Source organism: Protopterus annectens, chromosome 5.part0 (genome assembly GCF_019279795.1).
Source record: "Protopterus annectens isolate FY-2018-M chromosome 5.part0, PAN1.0, whole genome shotgun sequence".
NCBI classification, from domain to species: Eukaryota; Metazoa; Chordata; order Ceratodontiformes; family Protopteridae; genus Protopterus; species Protopterus annectens.
In genome coordinates, this window is record NC_056735.1 from 1,483,937,457 (window position 1) to 1,483,964,163 (window position 26,707).

The 26,707-nt window shown below is 36.0% G+C and overlaps 1 protein-coding gene across 1 annotated transcript in view; it reads left to right on the forward strand.

Annotated features, from left to right (window-relative positions):
• TMEM135 (transmembrane protein 135) overlaps positions 1-26,707 on the forward strand; it is a 2,670,197-nt gene that overhangs the window by 1,726,645 nt on the left and 916,845 nt on the right. The window contains exon 6 of the mRNA XM_044071311.1: positions 4,443-4,489. Coding sequence (XP_043927246.1) covers positions 4,443-4,489 — 47 coding nt within the window. The remainder of the gene's footprint in view (positions 1-4,442; positions 4,490-26,707) is intronic.

Consider the following 26,707-nt stretch of genomic DNA (forward strand, 5'->3'; position numbering starts at 1 on the left):
GTGTTTATGGCATATTGAGAAAGGGCCTTTCCTTTATACCAGGGAACTCTTTTAACTTTGCTAAAGCCATTGTAGATTTTAGACTGTTTCTAAGAAAATTAAATTTGAGGTGTATACTGGGTGATATTAAGATGGACAGCCAAACAGTAAATTGTAATGTTCAGAAGAAAGAGTACATACAACCCCCCTCTTGTAGGAACACTTCAAGTCTTTCAAAACATCTATGAATCACATTTTAGAAGTTTAAAACAGGGCAATAAAGTACACAGTTTGACTTTGTTAGAACAAGAAGCCTTAAAGTCTCTGTGTAACAATAAACAGCTTAGAGTTATGAAAGCTGATAAGGGGGGTAAAATAGTGATTATGAACCAAAATTAATATATTTTGTCGATAGAAGAGTTGCTGACAGATGAAAATGTTTACAAAAAAGTTGATTCCACATTTATAAAAAACTGTTATTTAAGACTTGATACCTTATTATTTGACATGTTCTGTCAGGGTGAGAGAGACCATCAAACTTTTTCTTTTTTGCAAGTAGAATTTCCAAAGATGGCAGTGCTCTCTGGGATTCCAAAAGTGCAGAAAAATTGTTATAATCCTCTTTTTAGACCAGTTATTTCGGCACCTAAGTCAAAGACTGAGACTTTATCTATTTGGCTAGATTATATTTTGAATCCTGTGACACAAAATTGTAGTTATTATTTAAAGGATTCATGGCACTTGCTTGAAATATTAAAAGATTTGTGGTTAGATAATTGTAGGTGTCTTTTTGCTTCTTTGGATGTTGTTTCTCTTTATACAAGCATTGACCAGGAAGTAGGACTTGAGTATTTGCAAGAATATTTAAGTAGTTGTACTGATTTTTCTGGTACGAAAATGAACACTGTCTGTACACTTATGAACATAGTCTTAGACAATATTTTTTTTCTTTTCAATGGCAATTTCTATAAGCAATCTTCGGGGGGTAGCAATGGGAGCAAGGGTAGCTTCAGCATTTGCTAATTTAGTAATGGCCAATTGGGAGAAGAAATTTTTAGTTACAAACAGTTTGGCAGATAAAATTCTCTTATATCGTCATTACATTGGCGATCAGTTTTTCTTATGGAAGGGTGACTATGATGAATTTGTCAGTTTTGTTTCAGATTTAAATAGCTCTACCAGTTTTTTAAAATTTGTTATCAGTGGATTTGGTGAATGTATAGATTTTTTGGATTTGCATTCAATTTATGACTTCCATAATATGAGTTTCACCAGTAGTATTTATAGGAAGTCTGTATTTGCAAATCAGTACTTACATAGGGATAGTCTTCATCCACCTCACATGAAGAAGGGGGTGGTCAAAGGACAATTGATTAGGTTAAGTAGATTAACCTCTAGTGATGATTTATTCTCTAACGAAGTGGACACACTAAGAGGCTTTTTTGAAGCTAGAGGTTATGAAACAGTATGGTTAAAAAGGATAGAAAAGGAAGTCTTATTTTTAAGAAGTGGAAAAGCTGCTACCATTTTAAAAAGTACTAGTGGTCAGTTGTTAAACAATAATGGTTTTAACAACAGTATAGTTTTAGGTACCACTCAAGGATTCAGTTGTTCTTTTCCATTACCCATTACTAATGAGATGGGGTTTATTAGGAGTATAATAACAGACAACTGGAAAATTCTATTAGGAAATTCTGATTTGATTAAGGTCATTGGTTCCTGTCCGTCTTTTACTTACAACAAGAAGGTTATCAATATGAAAAGTTTGTTGGAACAAGGATCAAGTGTCAATAATAACATGACCATGAATTTAATACAGAAGAAGGGTAGCTATGCGTGTAATAATTGTAGACAGTACAGATACAGGAGTAACACATCTTCGGTATTTTTCAAACACAACAAAAAAAACATTTGGACTAGTGTTTTTTTCAATTGTAATAGTGATATGATAGTCTATGCGGCACAGTGTCTTTCCTGTCCATGTTATTATATCGGAAAAACTATTAGATGCTTGAAAAGACGCATATATGAACATCAGCTAGCAATAAGGAAGGGAGATGATAAAAATGCTTTAGCTAGACATGCTGGAGTGTGCAAACACTTTAAGAAATTTGTTTTTTCAGTATTGGATAGTGTGAGCTCTGAAATGTTGTCAGGTGATTACAAAACTAGACTAGAATGTAAAGAAAGTTTATGACAGATATGTTTGGGCGCTGATAGTGCACCAGGTCTTAATGATGTTATTAATTTAAAATGTTTTTTACAATATATGTAAAGTTATTATTATTACATTCATACATATACATTGGTATGTGTTTTTAGTATGTAAATGTGTTTTATATGTTTTGCATTGACTTTCTTAAAAATTGTGTCTTTAATTTAAATGTTGAACAGTTAATTAATCATGTGATTTTTTGGATTGAGTATTTAAGTGTGATGAAAGGGTAGATAGATGTTTTCTGAAGAAGTTCACGATTATTAAATGTGAATGAAAGCTAAGTACAGTGTCCGTGCTTTCCTGAGGCGTGGTGTTGGTTTCGACGTCTGTTTTTTGGTTGTATTCTAGTTACATTCCTAGCTGCAACTCTCACCACGCAGGTATTACTAACTATGCACTACTTTGCCTAAGTGATTCTCCCTACTTAATTTCCTAACTAATGTTATGTTTCTCCACATATATAAGTTCAACCATATATTTGTCTATATTCAAGTGTTTAAAGTTTTGCTCTATTTGATACTATGTATATATTTTTGTTTTACATTTTTTATCCTGTAAACGTGTTAACACTCATTTTTTATCTATAATTTCTATTACTTGATGTGACGATTTTGTATGTAAGCTTAGGCTGGAGCTTTTCTCCCTGGGCCTCCCCTGAAACTGGGCACTGTCCCAGTCGGATCATCCTGGTAAACAAATGTAAAATAAAATAATAAATAAATAAGGCAGAAGTTGATATCGGAAACGTCATATTTAGTGTAGGAGGTGCATACAGGCTGCATTAACTGTGGAATCGACATGTAGAGAATAGTTGCATGGCTGTCCTCCATTAACACAGCGCAGTGTCACGTTAACTGTGGAATCGACATATAGAGAATAGTTGCATGGCTGTCCTCCATTAACACAGTACAGTTTCACATTAACTGTGGAATCGACAGGTAGAGAATAGCTGCATGACTTTCCTCCATTAATACAGCACAGTTTCAGTGTGCATGCTATGGATCACTTTATTTATTAGTAGATGGCAGAAATGCAAGTGCTTAAACAGAGCGGCCAATAATCTAAAATGTCTTTGTAAGGGATTTTACTGTTCTCTTGAGTAGATAAAAATATATAGGGAAAATGACTAGGGAATTCAACATTTTATGTATTAGTTCTGTCAGTATACTGCAGTTTAGTTTGTTGATTTTTCTTACTGTTTTAGTATGGAAAGATAAAAGTTCAAAAGGAGAAAGAGGCTTAGTCATTTAATACATTTCAGTGGCAGACTCAAAAATAATAAATGCATACTTTTTTATGATTTAAATGCTTGGCTCTGAAAGTTAGTTTGATCAAAAAGAACATTATTTGGTCAAGGGAAACATTCACCTAGTGCTGGCACAAAGTGTACTCATGTTTTTGTGATGTAGATCTGAACTGTAACATTGTAAACCCATTCTGTCTATTGTAGCCTGATATTTGTGCAGGAATTATTCTTTTTGTTGAAGAAGCACTGTAAAGCTCCACTTGGAGCGGGTTTCATCCTGAAAGTTGGTGTTTTGGTTGACATAATTCTGATATTTAAAAATATATATGTTTTAATTTCTTCTTTTAGTCACTGGTCATTCATAAAGGGTTCTCATATCAGCATAATGCACAGACCCAGCAGAACTCCTGAATTTGACCATGTAGAAGTTTCTGACTCCCAGTGCTAGGGTTCCTCAGTTTGGTAACAAAAAGTATCTGTTTGCAATTAATTAACTGTATGTTCAATCCCTTTGACCTAATGGGGGTGTTCAGTGACGCCCTACTTTTACCATGGAGTGTTTTCCAGTTTTTTGAATTGACATTTTCTAAGATTTGTAATAATTATAGATTTTGTCTCACACCTTACTTTACAGCAACATTAAATGAAAAACTACTTACTGTTAACGTTAAGAAAACTGTACCTTTTATTAATTCAGAAACGAAAAGTTAGCAAAGCATCTTGAAATTTGTGGACTTAATATGAAGACTTAAACTAGTTAATTTTTTTTTAATTGTGGTATTTTATTAATATGTTTATAATCAGTATCATATGTAGCTGCCATTAATGAAACATTCTCACAGAAATAAAATTAAGAGAAAGACAATTTATTGAAATGGTTTTAAATATTACATTTATACAAGTAGCTAATTATGTAGACAGACTGCTACGTCTGACTGTTGACAGTCAGTTGTACCTTTGATAATTGCTGTTAAACACTCCTTTTATTTCTTTCTTTAGGTCCTGTTGTTTTGTGTTACTGCAGCGTTATACATGTTCTTCTTTAGGTAAGTTAATCATGTTAACAAAGAGTTGCTTGTTAGCTGGAATGTTGCCTGGAGAGGAACAAATAAGATTATTTGGCTCTTTGTAATAGCGTTGTGTTCTTGGTAATGTTCTTTGGGTGAGTTTCAAGGTCGACTGCTTTTAAGAAAGAGTAGTACTATTAAAACATTATAATGAAATATAGAAGTAGATAAATATACATTGGATTTGCTTTCTATTGTTTACTTTTCTAAAATGATTGATCGCAATGGTGCACTGCAATGGTGCACTGTAATGAAACTGACTTTCAGGTATACCCTGGCTTAGAAAGAAGATACTAAGAAGAAATCCTTGACAATATAATAATGTAAAGAAAGCAAGGGGGAAAATATGCTTTCTTAAAAAATAAAGTAAAAGTAATTAAGTCAAATGTTGGGCATTTCCCTCCTGAATCAGATGATTTATTGGGAATCACCTCCTCTGTCAGATTTTCAACTGTCCTAATCATTGCAGCCTGCCAAAGTTGTCATAGTCCTTAAATTGATGTATAAAATGGACGGTCACCCAGTGGCACTACAGCTCTTTACTTCCACAGAAAGGAGTTCAGGTTTTGTACTATTATGGAAGGACAGTAATTAGCAGTGTATATGGGAGATGATACTCCTGAGTGGAAACACCAGTCCTGTTTATGTAAAGAGAAAGGAAGATTCCCAAACAGAAGATGCATTCCAATGGTAATGACATTGATGGTCACTACAACAAATATTCTTTGTGCAAGTCTAAGGACTGGCCTCTCTTTCCATTACAAGCATAATATCTGGACGTTTACTTGAAGGTCTCAGCTGATAGCATAACCCATATCTGAGTTGTTATTGTTATTTCAGGCAATGTCTCATACATCCTTTTCTTCAAGTTGACCGTCCAGTCAAAAAATAGATGGTTGACTAGTTGCTGAACCCAGGGTTGGCTGATTTCAAGCTCAGATAGACACATCTGGTCATGTTGAAGTCACTACCGTAACATTGGACACCTCATCATCCATAGACTAGTCTGTGTTGTCGCCCAGATCCAGGTAAAGAGTGAAATCCTTTCATGAGGTCTTTACTTCAACAATACACCTTTCAGAGCCACTAGAAATGGAGGTTAAAGCTGTTAAGGTAACATGGTCACTTGCCCAATGATGACTGTCGGGCACAGAAGGCCATCCCACAGCCTGTGTTGGGGATGTTATTGGACATATACATACTGTCACTAGCCCCCATTTCCTGCTCTGTATCATGCTTGATGTGTTTGTGATGTTATTGGACATATACATACTGTGACTGGCCCCCATTTCCTGCTCTGCATCATGCTTGATGTGTTTAGGATGCTATTGGACATATACATACTGTCACTAGCCCCCATTTCCTGCTCTGTAAAATGCTTGCTGCATTTGGGATGGTAAACTATATCATCAGTTCATCTTCATAGAACTGAAGCTGATCATTTGCGCAGTATATGCTTCTGACAATAGCATGCATTCACAGACTAGGTAAAAAAAAAAACAAAAACAGTGAGCTTGTTCAACTTAAAAAGTGCAAGCAGTGTTCTTGGTATTGCATGACTTTTTATAAAGACTACTACATGTTTTGATTTACTTTGTTTGCAAATATGTACATTTCTTATTTGCTCACAAAGTGAAAATTCTTTGACAAGTATCTGCTTCTTGTTCTGGAAATTTCTTGTAGATCTCAGAGAAACTGAATACCCATTCATTTGGCTGAGTCTATTAGATACCATAAGAGAATCTTTAACGCCTCACTTTTCATTAATGCTCCTTCAGGTCACTAATTGTGTTTTGAACCTGCTTAAAATTTCACTAAAAACAGAACTAGAAATGGTGTAGATTGGATTACTCCCTTCCTTGTTCAGGCCATTTTGTTGTGAACAAAGCCTGTTGGAAAGATCAGCTACATGTACAAGTTAGAACATGGTTACATTTGTTATGGTTCATTGAGAAGATCACAGGCAACAAAAACAAGAGATTATATTTAAAAAGAAAAACAGGGCATATCTTTTATTGCCAGACAAAGTAAAACCAAGTTTTGAACTCTTGTTACGTCCTGTTTTTGTGAAGAACGCTGCAGACTGACCCTTCTCAGTGTTCCTAGCCCAGGCTTTATGTGATAAAATTTGCCAGAGGTAGAGAAAAGCCAGAGGCAGTTACTTGAGTAAGCTACATGAGAGTAGTGTTTCTTAATTTGACAGTAATGAAGTATTCATCAGTTCTTCTGGTTTCCTTATTATTTTCACATCTGTCATGACCTTTCCTACCCTGCACTTGAATTGTTTTGTAGTGCAAGGCCATGCCAAAAATCAAAATATACACACCTGTGATTTGTTTATTCATTTCTTTTTTAACATAATTGCTGCTTGTAAGAACTCTGCAACTCTCCATTTTATTTCCTGCAGCTTGAAGGCATCCCTCAAATGGGATGCTTCCATACTATCCAAGAAAATTCTAAACTGTCTTAGCATTAGAAAGACTTCTTTTACTTTAAAAGAAGTTAGCATTCACCAAGAATCAAACCCTGGTATTCCAAAGTGAGATTTAAGCATGGCTTTCTAAAGGTCACCAAAGGTCAGAATTAAGACGGACATTTCATGGATCAGAACTAAGACCAAATGACTGCAGGTCAGAACCAGATTTTGCATGGCAGGATCAACATTTGACCTTCTAGACTGAAGTCCAGTTTTTGTCATCATATAAGAACATTAAATTGTACTTTTTCAACTAAGATGCATCTACGTATCAAGTAACAGTATTTTGTGTTTCAAAAGGCACAAGTTTATCCATACAGAAATTAATCCTTTGTTAATTAAACAGAAATCAGACCTGAGGGCGCTTTTGTTTACCACCCATATAATATGCCCTTATTTGCCAGTATGACTTCTCACTTTTATTTAAAAATGCAGAAATCATATCTAGGTCTGTCAAAAGTGAGCATCTGATGCCAGAATCAGACACTTTTTACTCTCATATTTAAAATGTGGAGTTAAATTCTTTACCCCCAGTTTGGCAAAATGTTACTAGTTGATCATTAGACTAACTTAAAATATTCAGAAATATACTAAATATTGTGAAGGAGATAAAAGAACTGGAGGTGGAATCCTTAGGGAAACAAAAAAAGCAGATGACATATAAGTTAGTAGAATTGGTGAGAGCAGTACATGCAGGGTAATGTTCGGGAGGAGGACTGAGGTTTAAGGGATGGAAGGAATTGAACAGTTTATGTAACTAGTGATTGCTAATTGTTAAATAGGAAATGTGTGTGCCACATTAAAATTGTCACTGTGGTTTGTTTTATTTTATATTAATACATGTTTACCAATGCCACTGTTTTAGTTGTGATTTAATAAGGATGTTTATTAAAGAAACAAAAATTAAATGTACAAATATATGTGTATTAAGTTACAGCTTTTTAATTTATTTTATCCATGGTGTGAATACCTTGCAAGTAACATTTCTTAACAGTGGAGTATATTTAAAGTCCTAGCAAGTCTGAATTTAACAGTAGCCAGATGAGATTTTAAAACACCAAGATTTCTTTTCAAATTCTTTTGGCTCAGAAATACGATATGGATATCCAGCTGTAATTCCTTTCAATTTACCTGCAGAAAATCCAATAATTTAGTTGAAAATCGTAGACAGAGGCCTAGTTTTTGCTGTCATGGGAACTAATCCTGGGCTTCTGTTATACAACTCTGTTACTGATATGTCTCGGTTCAGACAGTCTAAATATTAAGGGGAAGAGTATACAGCTTTAATTAGAAGGGAAAATGGATAAATCAAGAAGAGAACAACAGTATTATTTGTTGTCCTGCATCTTTTCAGTTTAAATTGCCTTGTGATGTCTACTCATAATTGAACTTTGAATGACTTTTAAAAGTAAACAGCTGTAGCTTGAAACTACTCTGCACATAAATTTAAAAATATTTCATATCATTTTAAAGCTCACACTTCTTAACCATTTAGCTGACATGTGTATAAACAAGTACCAGTAACTACAGCAATAAGAAATGTTGCAGTACATGTTGACATATCTGCTTGGATTGTAGGTGTACTTAAAAGAACTTAAGTCACCCAGCATGTGTTATAAAAATGCTAAGTAAAAGACTGTTTTTCCCCTCTCTTAATAACTGGTATCAAGTTTGACCTTTTGGGAATGGTACATGCATTGATTTTTCTTTGATTATCAGCAGATACTGTTTCAGTTAAACAGGTCTATTACATTTATGTCTGTAGCATTTAATTACTTCTGGAAAGCATTCTTTGGAGCAGTATTATGTGCTGTTTGGCTCCATATTTTGTCTTCTGCATAGCTCTATATTTTTCTGAAGTTTTACTTCTTTATGGAACTTATTTTATTTGATTGAAACACTGTAACCAGAACAATGAGGGCATCCCTCGCAGGAGAATGAGAAACTAACTTTACCAGAAAACATTTCTGACTGTTTGCTTGCTACAGATAGTCATCCATCTCCAACATCAGTGCTTGGCATTATATCACTGTATATAGATTTGTGGCCTTTTCTTCCAACTCACTTCTGTCTTACTGTTCACAATACTTGCATAGATGTTTTAAGTTTGCCACTTCATGTTTTCCCATGTTTTTATATTCTGAAAAATGCATTGGAAAGTCTTTTTGTTGCCTGAAATTATAGTTTATATCTTTATTTATTTATTTTATTTTACATTTGTTGACTGGGATAGTCCGACTGGATATATGTCCATTTTTAGCGTAGGCCCGGGGAGAAAAGCTCCACATACAAAAAAGAGACCGTACATACATCACTGAGTGATAAACTCAGGCAGACATGTTTAGAAAAATACAAAGAATACAGGCAGATATCAATTTACACAATACAGACTTACATCTGATTGGCAGAGACATATCAGAAAATGTGAACATAGAATACAGTCAGATTTCATAATTCACAATGCTTAGACATTCAAATGCTATGAGGCATAGATACTTGGCTAAACAGCAGGTTGGGTAGCAAGACATGTATTAATGAAGTTGTTAGTCAGGTTTAAAATAGTAGTCTTCATGACTACTACAATTAATGGCTGTCATAATAATGTGCAGTTGTGTAAATTTTTCTTTATATTATTACTTAAGGTATCTATAAGTATGTACTTTTTCTTTGTAACTAGTTTGTGCTTCAAAGTGGGTGCATCTGGCCCAGCACACACCTGCTTAAAATAAATGCGACTGTCTGCTTTCTTTTTACCATCTGACAGTACTTTTTTGCTAAACTGAAGTATAAGTGCCCTATGACACAGCAGTTTACAATGGAAACATGACCTCCTTAGAGAAATTGCTCATAGTTTTTTGTGATGTTGGTTTGAGAGCTTGTTATTATAAATTAGGAAAGATGACTAAAGAAAAGTTGTGATGTTGGTATATTTTAGCAGAAAGCGTCCGCTTGGATGAGGTCTATTAAACATCAGCTTTTCAGTGTTTCTCATTTCAGTCCGTGTGTTGTTCTTACTCCTTGCATTTTCTGATCAGTCTCATTTTACCAGCCTACGCATCCATTTGTGGTTAGAAATCTCTGCATTCAGGCATTACTTTAATGAATGCCACACTAAACAAGAACATATTATGATTCCAAATTTGCTGATGTAGCCATTTTATTTTTTAAATTGTTTCAACCAGGAGGCATGGCCAGTATAAATTTGTGGAATATGAGTAATCTGTCTTTTGTACCCTAAAACCACTTGCTAATCTCTACATCTTGTTTTTTCACCAAGTAGTATTCTCCAGATCACCCCTTCTGTCTGCTGAATGTGCCTCTGTAGTCTGATATGTCCTTTATCTTCAAAGTGATACCTCATTGTTATGCTGCTATCAGTTATGTGACTTCCTATCGTAAGTGTGAGATCCGCTGGTGCCAATCCCAGTGTGAAAGACCACTGTACCCATTGCCACCAAAAAGAGAAGTCAGATGGAACCATTGCCACTCACTGCAAAAGATGAGATGGCTCCACTGTCACCATGAAGAGTAAAGTGATAGCAAGAACTTGCACACATTTCTTCTTTAATGATTAAAACACAAAATACAGTTTGGCAACAAAAGTATATAAAGGGAGCATGCACTGCTGCCTCCACACCCACATTGAACTGCACACTGTTCACTTACAGAGCTTCACTACTGTCTCTGAATCAGTGTCTTGTAACGCACCCTTTATCCTTTCACATAAAAGTATTATTTTCACACACACACACACACACACACACACACACACACACACACACACACACACACACACACACACTCTCTCTCTCCAAGCTGGCAGAATTCTCCAGTTCCCCACAGCTTTCACCTTGGTCTAGTAGTACTGTCACCTCTCTGGAAATAGCAAGAGACTTCCAGTTACATGTCTGGTCTTACATCACCAAATAATATCTCTTTCACTGGTAGTTAGACGAAGCAGTCTCGAAGTCATGCTTCCCACAGTGTAAGTAATAACTACTCCCGTCATAGCTAATCAGTAGTACATTAATACACATGTAGTAAATCAATATCATCTACAAAAGCTTAATGTAAAATACATTTAGTTAAATAATATAGTGAAAATACAGACTCAAATATATGTAGGCTGTCACATAAGCAAAATGCAATAAATATAGAAAGTATGCTTACAGAAAAAAAAACTAACTCCAGATATACAAGTTCCTACTAATACCTTCGGCTGCTGGATCATACAATTATATAGCATAAAATTCTTTGCCAGTTCCAGTGTCCCAGACATCATGGGTCATAAAACAGCTTCCTTCTCCCAATTCCACAGTCACTAGAGCTTGTCAAAGCACCTCCACATCTGCTGCTTCTTGAATCAAATCCCAGTTGGGTCTTAAAAGGTTCTGATAATCATTACATTTTGCCATGCCTCTCAACTTGCAGATATTGAAAATAGAAAGACCTTTGAAAGTAGGTAGATCCAGCCAAAAATCTGGACATAAAATTACCATAAAATTTGAATACCACATGGCACATAACCCCTCCCACTTTTACTAGGATTAAAAAAACAGAGTGACAAAAATGATGAAAAATAAGCACATTATCAGGAACAGTGTAAAATCTGTAGACTTTAATGAACTGTATTTCAAAAACCACAAAAGTTAATTTATTTTTGCTTCTGAAAAAGGGAGATGTCCTCTTTCTTTAAATTATTGGTGCCACTAATATGTTAATCATGTAGTGAGCTTTTTTGTGTACTAGATGGCTTCAAAAATCAAGTGTGATGTGCCAGCTTCATGAAATTGGTTAAGGGGTAACTCAAGCCTGAAAATAATATACCTCCAAAAATAGGCACATCAGGCCTGAAAACAGGAATGTTCCTCTGAAATATCGACATTTTTCTTTCATCCTTATTTGTTGTATTAGAAAAAGGTGTGATCATGTTTTGCACTTTTAGTTCCTAAGTTTTGATGATTACATTTATAGACCTTGCAGGAGGCATCCATTTGGTCTAATACTAGGACTATAAATTACCTAGACTTGGAATTAACCACATCACATTTTAGTACCTAGTATTAAAAAATATCAGTAAGATGATTCTGGGTGAGTAATAACTACAAGAACATGTGAAGAAAGCTGAACTTTGATCACCAGATTATGGGGATCTGTATGGAGATGCCTCCCTCTTCATAAAAGCAGCACTGAAGAGTAACTAGAGATCATGTGTTTGTTATTTACCGATGATGCCCTGATCTAAGACCATGTGAAAAAGTACTTGGCAAAAATGGAAGTATGGATAGTGTAGTACAGTTTAGGTATAATGTGAAGATGTACAAAGTAATTAGTTGATTAAAGGCAGAAAAGAAGGTTTTACCCTGCACTGAGGGCTTTCTCAGTAATTTATTTATTTGCATGTGTTTACTGTTAGACATACAGATGACTGATAAATACATGGCGAAAGACTGTTTCAGTTGTCACTGTATGCAACACGTTGCATGAGATTTAAAATATTTGCATGGAAATGCTTGCAGAAATACCATTGTAGCTCACATTGTTCAACAAAGACTTTCAGAATGTGGATTCAGTATGTTTGCAGTATTAGCTAGATGCTCTCGGCACATGGGAGCATATATTTTTTGTCTCATCTAAGATTAAATGAGTTTAAAGTAGTATTACCACCATTAATAATTGAAGTCTTACAGATAACCATAGAAATAACTAGAGTTTTATTTTCTACTGGTATGTGATGTATGTTGTTGTGTCTTTCGGCTTTTCCCGGTTAGGGGTCACCACAGCGGAACTCCGGTCTGCTAATGATTGGCACTAGATTTTTATGTGCCGAGTTGCCAGCCCTGACGCACAGCCTTCAACGAAGGTACGCCCATTCACGCATGTCTCCACACAGAAGACGCTTTAGCTGAGAATCGAACAGGACGTCTTCAACTTTGATCACCATGTGTCCATGGTAGTGAGAAAAGCCTTCTTCATGGCACAACTTACAAGTAAGGGCATGGCATCCAGATCTAAGGGGGTCATAGTTTCATTATTGTCAGTCCGTATTAGACCAATAATCAAGTACAGTGCACCCTTCAGCATGTACCTGACCAGGTGTTTACAACAGCTGGAGCAGCCACAGAGGTTCCTCACTAAAAGAATACAGTGTGTAGATAATATGTCCTATCTGACTGCCTCAGAGTCCTGTCCCTGTACTCTGTTTCCTACAGACTATTGAGTGGAGATCTATGCTTAACCTACAAGGCATTCTCCGATCCAGCCCTGACTGATCACATTCACAAAACAAGCAGCAGTAGAATTATCTGATCTAAGGTTCTAAACCTCATCTGTTACATAAATAAAACATGTTGGAGGGACAGGTATGTGTCTCAGAGATTACCCTTTGCTGAAACAGATTCCCCATTCATGTGAAACAGTGTTCTTTCCTATGCCAATTCACGCAGTTTGGAACTTTAAAACTTTAAAAGTGTTCCTTTAGAAAATAACAGTTTGTTGTAAAATCTAATTTGTTGTAATAATTACATTCATTTATACCCTGTCCATTTTCACAATTTTTTTCAGATTATTTATCTTTAATTCATTGTTTCTGTCATGTGTTCCAGTCGTTAGACAGTATACTGGGAATCTCCCCCATAAAGTGGCAATATGGGTTTAAAAGGTGCAGGGTTAAATGGAACATCTTAGTGTTGGGTGCTTGTCTTTACAACCCAGAACTGAATGGCGTTTCTGTAGGGCCAGTGATCGTAAAGCAATTGCCACAAATTCAGCACTGTATGTGTGAAATGTCACATAACATGGCAGTGAGTAGAGGGGATTCCCTGTATTTCATAAAGTTAATTTTTTGTGAAATATGTATTTTATTATTATTGTTGTTGTTTATTCTTACTTAGTTATTGTGGTAACAACCTTATATGTTCTAAGAAACATTAATGTCAAAAAAGTCAGCAATTAAAATGTTGCCTTTTGCACAGATGAAAAAGAACATGAAAATATAGTGCCATCAGTTATTCAAAGTAACTGTCTGTATTTTCTGCGTACTCAGCCATTTCTCTTCTACCTTCCTTAGTACCATTATCTTGCTGGTTACACTTTACTAGTATATTCTATCCTCTGTACTTAGCGTTTAGAAAAAATGGGCTTAATCTATTAGAAAAATATTCTTGGCTATTGGAAAATTATGTAGCTAATGTATTGATTTATTATTGTATTGTCTGTACAAAAAATGTAAAGCAATAATTGTAAAATGATACAGTGACTTTTAAAGTGTATATTATCAGAACTGTTGCAGCCAGTCTCTTACAAGTGTGGGTGCTGTACACAAAATTGTTAACCAAAAATTATACTGTAGCAAACATATTGAGCTGTACTGTATTAATGTTAATATTAAGAACGCACTGTTTTGTTTTTAAATAGTTGCTGTTTTTGACATTTGTACTGTAAATTATTCAGATGTAATTGTTTGTTTGTTGTGTGCCGACTTTTTCGTAAACTATTTGAAAATGAATCTGTTATATAAAAACACTGCGATGAAAGATTGTCTGCTTCTGGTTGTCACTGCCTTAGCATGGCCTAATTTAGTGTTGTACAGGCAGTGGTGCAATGCTTAGTTTTTGGATCAAAGGATTTGAAGAAGAAGGAAAAGTTGAGTTTTAGGTTTCTTTTTATAGCTTTTCCATTTGTCCCAAGTTTATGTGAACTTGGAGTTAGCAGTGGTATATATAGAAATTTTGGGTGAGGGGACAGAACCTCCAAATATCTGTGTTCAGATAAGACTTTCCCTCTGAAGCTGTGATTCCATCATGGGATTTTTTTGGCATTTGATAATAGTGAGATTATCTTATTAGATACTTTAGTTCTGGTTATTCACATGTCAGTTTAGCTATTTGTATATTAGTGAGATTATCTTATTAGATACTTTAGTTTAGCTACATGCAGTTAATCTAATCATAGTTTATCCATCATATATTATTCTAATTCTTGCGACTGTCAAATCTAAATCTTGGAGCTTTGTACTGCCATATGACCCAGGTCATGGCTGAAGAGAGTCCTTTTTACCCAGTCAGTGAATCAAATAAATGAAATAAAGCGTACAACTTTAGGAAAGGGGCACGGCTTTTTGTAGGAAACTGTATGACCTCATACTTTAAGTGAAGGCAGTATTTAGATGTATAGTAACTTGCCTACCCACCCCCACAACATTGTTTTCTCTTTTTTTGCTTAATTTTTGTTTGTATGACTTTTTAAATTGGATTCCTTGTGTGTTTAGTTCCCATTTGTAACACTAACTTCATGAATGGGATCATATAAAAAGGTAGTAGTAGTACAATTTTTAACACTTAATGTTGCATTTTCACAAGTATTTGCTAGATTGGTTTTCCTTAAAAGATAAGAGTTTGTTTTAGTTCCCTGAAGTTCATAAAATCTGTTGCTGTCCTCTCAGTAATATCTTTGGATGTCCTCATAGTAAAATGTAATTAATGTTCTTGTTGTGTCTTTCGGCTTTTCCCGGTTAGGGGTCGCCACAGCGGAACTCCGGTCCACTAATGATTGGCAGTGGATTTTTACGTGCCGTGTTGCCAGCCCTGACGCACAATCTTCAATGAAGGTATGCCCATTCACGCATGTCTCCTCACAGAAGACGCTCTAGCTGAGAATCGAACGGGACAACGTCTTGCTGTGAGGTGACAACGCTACCACAGTAGTAAAATGTAATTAATAATTTACTAATTTCTTGCCCAGGATCCATATTACTAGTAATGTTTCTAAATGGTCAAGGTACAAAATATTGTTATGGATTTTTTATGCTGTGTGGATGACAGCTGTAGAAGGCTTAATGTGGATTACACTTTGAGTGTACAGAGCAGTCTAACCCCCTACTTTCCTAATATTTGTATACAAATGGACATCCAAAGTATAGCACTCTGTCCTTGTATGTTATATGTCTGAACTTAAATTGACAATGATAATAATCATGATATCTAATGTACTGCCTCAAAATACCCTCATTGCATTATCTAAACAAGAAAACATTACCCATAATGCCTGTTAAAATTTAATATACAGAGAAAAATGATTTATGAAAACCCAGCACTGAAGTTCACCCTCCTCCTTAAGTAACTACTTCATAAATGTTAAAACCAAAATAAAAATCTAGCAAGGCTAGACTTTCCACTGTGTGATTCCTTAAACCTTTTGCATTAGAGGCAACATGGGATATATGGAAATTACCCTTTAATGGCATCAGGTGTTTCAGCTATATGGAAGTTGTGGATCTCCATGACTTTTTTCTTTTTGTCTATTTATGGACAAATTCAGGCCAATAAAGCCAAACTGCGCTAGCTGTGGACATCCATGTTTCAGCCTTCTTATGGCATCATCAGCGCAGCATAAGTGGAATATTTGGCTAACCTTTAGAAACACAAGGTTGTTGTACCCAGCTGATATCCATAACCTTTAGGGTGAGGTTTAAGGAATCACACAGTGGGAAGTCTAGCCTTGCTAGATTTTTCTTTTGGTTTTTACTGATTGGTTTTTCTGAGTAACCTTTTTACTCATTGTTTTACTTCATAAAAGTTGGAAATTCTTTCCAAATTACATATACTAAAACCATTTTAGAAAATAATTATAGTTAATAATGTCCTTATTTTTATAGTGGCAGTGAAAGGTTGAAAAAATGAGTTTTTCATCGTGCAAAGTTACAGTGTATAGGGAAACCTCGTTCGGTGTTTCATCAGTTATATTTTCTTGTAATATTAATTCTTTAAAATGTCAGTATATCTCCAGTATACTTTACATGTGGTAAACATTTCAAGTAAATCTCCTTTTTTAAATCAGAATAAATGAAAGTGGTCCTGTTACAAACATTTTACTAGATACAGTAGTTTTATGCGCATGTTATTTTGCACTAGTAAGGTGATAAATACATAAATATTTAATCTTCAGTAAAGTCATTATAAATCAAATTCACTAACTTTGTCATTTTTTTAAATTTGATTTCAGTTTGGTGTCCCAATAGAAATCTGCTTTATTTTCAATTTTCAACATATCTTGCATTTGTTTGATATGAAAAGCTGTATCTTTAATGACCATCAATCCTTATTTCAACAGCTTTAAAAATGACAGTATTTTATAGAGAAAGAGCAGCACTGTATTCATTTACGCTGCAAATAATATATTTTAGTTAGGCAGATTGTCATGGTTTTCAAATTCCTTGTTCATATGCATCCTAAAGTAGGTATATATTGATAGAGAAATAAATAGATTATAGTTAAAGAAACTTTGTTGAATTTTGGATCTGCACTACATCAAAAATTCACTATAATGAACCGTTAAGTGTTAAAAGAACTTATTGAACACAGGAAAAATATAGAAACGTTTTATTTTTTTTTCAGGGGCAGGCCTCTGCACAAATATGTCAGTGCCGAGATCCCACAATATTGAGGAAAAGAGCAAATTCCCTTTCCCCACTGGCTGCTGATCTTGCAAAAGTAAGCACACATTGCTGCACAAAAGTACACACACACATTGCTGCATAAAAGTACACACACACATTGCTGCATAAAAGTACACACACACTGCTGCATAAAAGTACACACACATTGCTGCACAAAAGTACACACACACATTGCTGCATAAAAGTACACACATTGCTGCATAAAAGTACACACACACTGCTGCATAAAAGTACACACACACTGCTGCATAAAAGTACACACACACTGCTGCATAAAAGTACACACACATTGCTGCACAAAAGTACACACACACACTGCTGCATAAAAGTACACACACATTGCTGCACAAAAGTACACACACACATTGCTGTACAAAAGTAACCACACATTGCTGCACCTTATTAGCATATGTGAATGGAACATACCTGTTCATTTATACTGCTATTCTCAAACAAACCACCCTTTGTTGATTAAATGCATGTATCGACATAGTGAAATTCAGTGAGTACAGTAAAAGCTACCTATCAATGAAGTGCAGTTTGACTGCTTGAATGAACAACTGTGTTCAAATACCTTTAGTCCGTAGGTTTACCCTGTCTTTATCATTTATATTCAAAAAGGGGATCATAAATTCAACTTTTTGTAAATGTTTCCAGTTCCCACCCTGTTACTATTGCTTGACCTGTAAATATGAATGACCTTTCAGCAAAATAGAAACCTCTACAGTCTGTAAATAGTAGGATGAAGTGTGGAAAATATTTTGCACAATATCTTGCAGATGCAAATATCTCCCTTGTAACTGAATTTTGTTTTTGTTATTCCCTTTTCACATGTTCTAGACTTACCATTCATTTTGATCCCATTTTGGGTAATATCTTTGATATCTGCCTCTTTGAATTATTATATTATTTGATTGATTTTCTCTGTGCATGTGATTTGCTATTCTTGGCAGATGACATTTCTGCATGGTTGGAGATGTTACTGACTTCACAGATGATGCAGGCATTTAAGTGATGCTCCTCTATCTCCTCTTAAAACATGATCTATTTGAAGATTATATGCTATGTCCAGTATCTTCTAGATCAATGGGGAATGTTGAAGTTTGTTTTTCAAGCAATCAGATACATTGTTTACTATTTCAAATCCTCTAATGTGTGTCTTGTTCCCAGTTATATGCCATCCTTTGAGATAATCAGTATTATCCGTTTGATACTTAAGATCCTCTCATTTTGGTGATCTTATTCTTGTGAATGAAAGTTGTTTTGCAAAGCTTTAATTAAAAAGTCATACTTAGATATGGCACTTAGAGGTATACACCATTTTTTCCTGTTGTACACTGTATGTATTTAATTAATTTTCCTCCAGATTGTTGTATTTTATTATTAGTTGCACTAACATATACATATGCAGTTTTATGAGTAAGTGTGGTCACAAACTGCTGTAAAGTTGCATTTTTATGCCAGTTGATGCCCTTTGAGCATATAAGTATGTATTGAAAGTAGTCTGTTGCTTGGTTTAATTTCTCCAAGTATTTTAGGTTTCTAATACCATGAAGGGACTGGATCTCATTTCTAAGTCAAAGTGTGATTAAAGTTCATGAAATTAGTATTGTTTCAATGTTTGATGTTAACCAAAAGAGCTCTTTGCAGCATCCCCAATGTCTGTCTGCAATGTTCGTTGACGTTATGGCTTTGGTAATTCAAAAAACAGTCAAGGTTAACAGTTGCTTCTTTAAAGTATTTACTTTGATTACAGTTTCATTGCTATTACCTCCAATTACCAAAATAATAATAATAATAATGCCAGTTACTTGAAACGGACGGTTGAAGGCACAGAAAGTTCACCATTATTATCTTTTCATAAAAGAGCTGATGTGAATTTCATGAGTGGTGAATAAGTGGTCCCTGTCACCACCAACCAATCATATCAGTATGAGCAATAGCTCTGTGTCAATAGGCAGAAGCCAGATAATTGGCAGTAGCTCTGATGCATGAATACTGAACAAATCTGGTTCATTGCAAACCATTTTTTTAAATGAATTATATGTTTTCAGTCTGTGCACAACACTTTCTAAGGTACAGTGGATATAAAAAGTGTACACACCCCTGTTAAAATGCCAGGTTTTTGTGATATAAAAAAATGAGACCACAATAAATAATTTCAAAATTTTCCCACCTTTAACGTGACCTATAACCTGTACAGTTCAACTGAAAAACAAATCTGTCAGGGGAAAAAATATAAAAAAATAAAAAAACATACAATATGTTGGTTGCATAAGTGTGCACACCCTTAAACTAATAATTTGTTGAAGCACCTTTTGATTTAATTACAGCATTCAGTCTTCTTGGATACACACCTGCCATCAAATAAAGAGACTCTGATTAACCCCAAATAAAGTTCAGCTGTCCTAGTAAGATTTTCCTGACATTTACTCAGTTGTCTGCTACACCAAAAGCCATGTTTCGCAGAGAGCTTACAAAGCATGAAAGGGATCTCATTGTTGAAAGGTCTCAGTCAGGAATAGGGTACAAAAAAATTTCCACAGTAGTGGATATACCATGGAACACAGTGAAGACAGTCATCAAAAAGTGGAGAAAATATGGGACAACAGTGACATTGCAAAGAACTGGATGCCCCTCCAAAATTGATGAAAAGATCAGGGAGGCTGCCAAGAGACCTACAGCAACACTGAAGGAGCTGCAGGAATTTCTGGCAAGTACTGGTTGTGTACTGCATGTGACAACAATCTCCCGTATTCTCCATATGTCTGTACTATGGGGTAGGGTTGCAAGACAGAAGCCTTTTCTTACACAGAAAAACATCCAGGCCCAGCTAAAATTTGCAAAACAATAAATCAAGTCTCCCAAAAGCACGTGGGAAAATGTGTTATGGTCTGAAGAGACCAAGGTTGAACCTTTTGACCACAATTCCAAAAAGTACGTTTGGTGCAAAAACAACACTTCGCATCACCAAAAGAACACCATCCCCACGGTGAAGCATGGTGCTGGCAGTATCATGCTTTGGTGTTGCTTTTCTTCAGCTGGAACTGAGGCTTTAGTCAAGGTGGAGGGAATTATGAGCAGTTCCAAATACCAGTCACTTTTGGCCCAAAACCTTCAGGCATCTGCTAGAAAGCTGAAGATGAAGAGGAATTTCACCTTTCAACATGACAGTGACCCCAAGCATACACCTAAATCAACAAAAGATTGGCTTCAACAGAAGAAAATTAAAGTTTGGGAATGGCCCAGCCAGAGCCCAGACCTAAATCCAATAGGAAATCTGTGGGGTGACCTGAAGAGGGCTGTGCACAAGAGATGCCCTCACAATCTGACAGATTTGGAGTGGTTTTGCAAGGAAGAATGGGCAAATATTGCCAAGTCAAGATGTGCCATGCTGATAGACTCCTACCCAAGAAGACTGAAGGCAGTAATTAAATCACCAGGTGCTTCAACAGAGTATTAGTTTAAGGGTGTGCACACTTATGCAGCCAGCTTATTGTAAGTTTTTTATTTTTTATATTTTTCCCCTAACAAATTTGTTTGTTTTTCAATTGAATTGTACAAGTTATAAGTCACATTAAAGGTGGAGGTCATCTAGGCATTTCCTATGGGGGTAACCCTAGGAAGTAGTAGGCAAACACAGGGGCAGTGGATATACCAATAGATAGGTCTTAAATAAAAAATAAATCCCTAGATAGAAGCAGTCAGTGTTATGACCACCAGGACATCCTTAGGTTTCACACTTGCCACAAACCTAGAATATAGATAGTCCAGGGGCTGTAGGAGAGGCTGGTAGACCCAATGATGGATAGGAGTGCTAGGGAAGCCAGAAAGAATGAAGCTGAAGGGGAACAAAAAATAAATAAAAGTGGAAGGACTCATTTGCCTTTCTGGTCTTTGCATAATATGATACCCAAATACTGATGTTCTGTGGTGACAACAGTTGGACAGTTCCATTAATCTGGTCCTTGTGATTCACAAAGAAGAATTTTGTCTCTGTTAATTTCCAGGCCAGATTCATCTGGTGTGTCCAAAACTGTGCCCAGGTAATGCATTGGTTGAGATAGCAGGATCCCGCAGTAAACTATAAAGCAGTTATCTGACACTGTATTCTGATTGTCATTACATGTATGAGATTTTGTCAGAGGTATTACTCAATGCATGTACTGCCAGAGTAAATAAGACTAGGCATAGAGAACATCCATGTTCTCTCCCTGTGGACAGAACAGAGGATGTATAATTCAAGATATTTGTAGTAATTTGGACCATTGGATTTTTATACAATGGTTGACACTGCCATATAAATTTATATCTGATCCCAACCTTCAAAACTTATCCTACAGAAAGGGCCATTCTTGTTTGTCAGGAAATCTAAAAATAGAGCTGCTGTGAGAGTCTGGCTCCCTTGTATTGACATTGACGTCAAGGGTCTATATCAGATTGCTGAAACCACAAAAAGTCGAATAACTCTTCATTGACCATGATTTGTCGAACTCTGAATCCATCAAATGATCATTTCCATGAACTGTGTCCCACAGTAAGTAACCAGTGGGTCGTCATCATCAGGAATTTGCCCTTTTTCCCACTGTATTGCGATCTTGTAGTTGGTATATTTAGTTAAGGGGTGTGGGGGACGTAGTCCTTCACCAGGGTGGGTTTTACATTTTGCTGTTTTTGTTGCAGTCGGAAGGTTGGCCAACGTGTTACTTACTGTAGGAACGATTTTTGCGGTAGTAATCATTCGAAGGATTCACGTTCGACAAATAGGGGTCGATGAAGAGGTACTCAACCTTTTGTGGTTTCGATAAGGTGATATAAACCCCATCTTCAAGACACTCAACTGTAAGTGGATCAGATTAGAGCCTACTTTGCTTTCCTTGTCAGTCTGTAAGTGAATGGGAAGAATCAGCTTAGGTTAGCTACACTACCACTGCAGCTGTATTGCAAGAATATTAACAGCAATCTTTGTGTCTAGCAAGGAGTAGAAAATAAGCCTGTATCCTTTGGGTAGGATAGATTCCTTTGCCTGTTTTAGGAACAGTATTTTGTTGACTGCTCTGGCTAAGATAAAGAGAATCCCCCCCCCCCCCCCCCCACTGTTCTAAAATAGTTGGAGAAGCCTTTTGTAGCAAGTGTGCTTTGAATACCCTGCAGAATTCTGTAGTGAGTCCATTAGGGTCTGGGTGTCTTGCCAGGACCTAGGGAGTGGATAGCTACCAGAATTCCTCATATTGTGATGGGCTCATTTAGGTTTCATAGATCTTCTACAAAAATCTGAATAAGGTTGACTTGACTGTAAGAAGGCAGTCCTGACTCCTTAAATGTTGGTTGAGTGGCATTGGCACATTCACTCATGAAAATCGGAAAATCTTTCACAATTCTATTAATAATAACAAGATTATAGTGAACTCTCCCTTGTAAGTTGTGCAAACCAAGTAGAAAATGTTTATATTTCATTTCCCCCAGAGTTGATGCCAGTAACTTTTTAAAACCCTTTTTATTGCACTATGCCTGCTGACGATCCAACCTCTTCATTGACTATGCCCCTTTATTTCCCTTCATTTGGGCAGTGTGAGAACTGCTTGTAGTTCATCCATGATAGAGTTTCCTTATTTTGTCTATATCATGCAATGTGCTGTCTTTCCCACTGGTTCTGCGGTTCTGCTATCAGCCCCATCATTAGTTAACCCTGGATCATCTGGTTCATAGTCAAGGTTTTATTCTTGTGTGCCACAGAACTGACTACTCTAGTAGCTTTACGGAGATGATTCCCACATCCACCCCTACCTGTAGTTTAGTCTTCTGTACTTAATGGCATTGAGTTCTTACTTTAGTCTCCTTAGCTGCCATCTGAAAACTCTGTTGCTCCACCCACTCTTCAGTGAAGATTTCTACTCTACACTGTCCTCAAAGTATTAGGATTAAGTGTTGAGTTTGCATTTCCCGGACTTTGGAATTTACCTGGTGGTGTCTGTAATCTGGATTTTAGAAATCTTATTGAAAGCTTCCAACAAAGTAGCTGTCTTATCACGTAGCAAGCAATGCTACTATACCTCTCAGCTGTCCAGATTTTCACACAATATCCACATTTCTGCCTGATATTTGTGGTCTGGTCCTCATAAAATGTGTTTTTTTTTTTTTGGCGAATCATTAAGGATTGTCATCACTAAGTAATGACAGACATTTGAGTTTCAAATTTTATATCCTTCAGAAAATACATGTTAACACAAAACCTGTTAATCTAACTGCTTTATATGATTATATGAACAGTCTTTATAATCTGTCCCTATTTTTGGGCATTTGTCCCTCCATTATATTTGGCTTTGCTATGATTTATTGCACTGAGTTGATGAGGTGTATGAATTCATTTTTTTTTTACTTTTTTTAATTTTTTTTTTATGATTGAAGAAGAGAGGAGAAGATGGTCCAGGTGTTGTGTGGATTTTATGACTGCATCCTAGTAAGCCATCATCTCCATGATTTGTCTGAGAGAAGAAAATGGAGGAGATCACAAAAGATGCAAACTCTATTCCTGACTCTCTGCAGGATAGCTTCTTCTAGACAGCTCACACCAAGGTTTTTTCAAGTATGCCTGTTTTGGAGATTGTCCGTATTTTCTACTTGATTTTCCCATTCATGCAATTCTCTGAATAACCCTCATCCACTGAAATTTTTTAAGCTGTCCAGTACACAGAAAACACACTACATGGCCAGCATGCTAGTTGCACCAATAATTTATAGAAATAAGAAATGCATCTTACATATCTGCTTTTCAAAAACAAAAATAAATGACCTTGTCTGGTACAATTTTGCAGTACAGTTTATTAAAATCAACATATTTTACACACATTCTCTCTCTTTCTCTCTGTTTGATAATGTGCTTATATTTTCCATAATTTTTGTTAGTCTTAGTTTATAAATGTACACTATCCCGCATTCCTACTGGAAGCAGGACGATTTATGTGCCATTTAAATTTTATGTTAACTAGATGCCCAGATTTTTAACTAAATGTACCTACTCTTCAAGGCCCTTATACCTATTTTCATTGTCTGCAGGTTGAGAGGCATGCTAATGCCCAAGTTTAAGCACTGGCTGCAGATTACTAAGAAGCAAAATGGGCATTGACTGACTGAAGCGAGGCTTGATGATTAGCATGCCCAGGCAAAACATGCAGAAGAAAAATGACCACATCCTAATAAAGCCAAACTCATGCTATGAGGATCTGATTGAGAACTATCTCTAATCTCATATTTTGTAACATTGGGTACCATGTCAGAATTTACTAACCGGTAGTCAAGTCTGCAATACCACACACTACACAAATGCACTCATGATCTACAAAGTATAACGTTGTAGATTCATAGGTTCTTACTAGGCTGTTGATCTGTACGGGTCTTAAGAAACCTAGTTTTAGCCCTTACATTTTGTATATGAATAACCCAGAAGCAGGCAAAAGAAAGAAATGTTAGGACATTTACTTATTGCCGCTATCCATGAGGGACATTGCTGCTAAATTGGGGTGATGCTGCTAAATCGGGGGTGAGATTGCTGTTTTTACCATCCATTCATCCAATTTATGTTTGAATATTTGAATCGAGTAAGGCAAGTACTTTACTTTATTAGACTTTATTAGACAGTTCCATACATGATGTATTCTGTGTGATCCACACCTGTATCTCCAACATGTTCTTTTTATGTTGCAAAACAGATTTAGATTCCTTGAATGTGTATTCATGCTATCATTGAATTTGCAATGTGTAAAAGTTCTGGCAGGATAGGGTTTGCTCAGGCTTTATAAGTGAGGGAGAGGTTGCCTCTTTAGTAGCCTGTTTGATACCAGGTAGTAGCCTGTTTGATACCAGGTAGAGGGACAAGACTTTGAGATGGTCCGTGTAGTTTTTATGATTTAGACCCTTCTATTTTAAGTGAAAAATGTTATGGTAGTTTCAGTTGTGACAAGTGTTTTGGACAGTTACATATCGAATTTGACATTATATTCAATGATCAGTCTGTTGAGAGCTGAGTGCAGTGGACTGATTACACCCCTGAATCTAGAGGAATCTGATGAAAAAGATCTTCCTGTCAGTAATTGATACATGGTGATCAAAGAAAGTTCATTGTTGACATAGGTTTCCAGATCTCAGACTACAGGATCAACTTTCAGGAGTGTGTTGTCAGTATGAAAGTTGTAAGGGAAGTTATGCTTGCTGAAGGATGCAACTATAATTTTTTGGCATTTAGTTTTAATCCAAGGTTTTGACAACAGGTATTGGTTTAAGAAATGCCCTCTTAAAGGTTTTGGTGTCCTCTGGGGATTTTATGATGGCACCAAGTTTACATTCATCTGCAAATCTGGCCAGCCATAAACCCTTAACATTTACTTTGACCTCTGAGAAGTAAATGCCAAAGAGGAGTAGCCCAGAGACTTAACCCTGGATTACAGCACTAGTGACCGGTCTTTTGCAGAAGGTAAAGTTGCCCACCTTAACTTCCTGGGTTTGGTTTGTGAGCCATATTTCTGTCCATTGAGTTACATATAGATTAACTTTTAGCTGTGAGAGTTTGATTTTCTACAATCACCAGATAACCCTTTCTGCAATTCTCAGATTATGGTGAATTGGGTAGACCTACTCTGAAATTCGTGGTTTGTGGTGAGTATCTGCCCAACCTTCCATTCATTGCCTAGTTGCATCAATCTGGGGGAAAAAAAGAAGGGTGTTCAACATTGCCCCCATTTAACTTTAAACATTGTACAACTAAAGGAAAAATTGTGTGTGCATGTGTGTATATTTATATAGAAAGAGCGAGAAAGGTTACATAACAATATAGATTTATATATATATATATATATATATATATATATATATATATATATATAATATTATGTAGAGAAAAAGATTTAGAGATATATAATATGTGTAGACATATATATGCACTATGGAAAATGTATTATTTCACCCATTCACCCTTAGGCCCTCTACTTTAACCAGGTAGGTGGTCTGATCTGATGACCCTTTTCAGCCACGACCTGGGCCCAGATGTGCAAAGAAAAGTACAAACTAAATCAGATTACTACCTACATGCATTTTTGTTTTACAAATATAAATCTTAAGTAAATCTGGTTACAATTCTTCTTTCGGCTTTTCTCGGTTAGGGGTCACCACAGTGGATCACCTGTCTGCTCATGATTGGCAGTGGAGTTTTACGGTGTTGAATTGCCAGCCCAGTGCCCAACCTTCCACGGAAGGCACACACGCATGCACT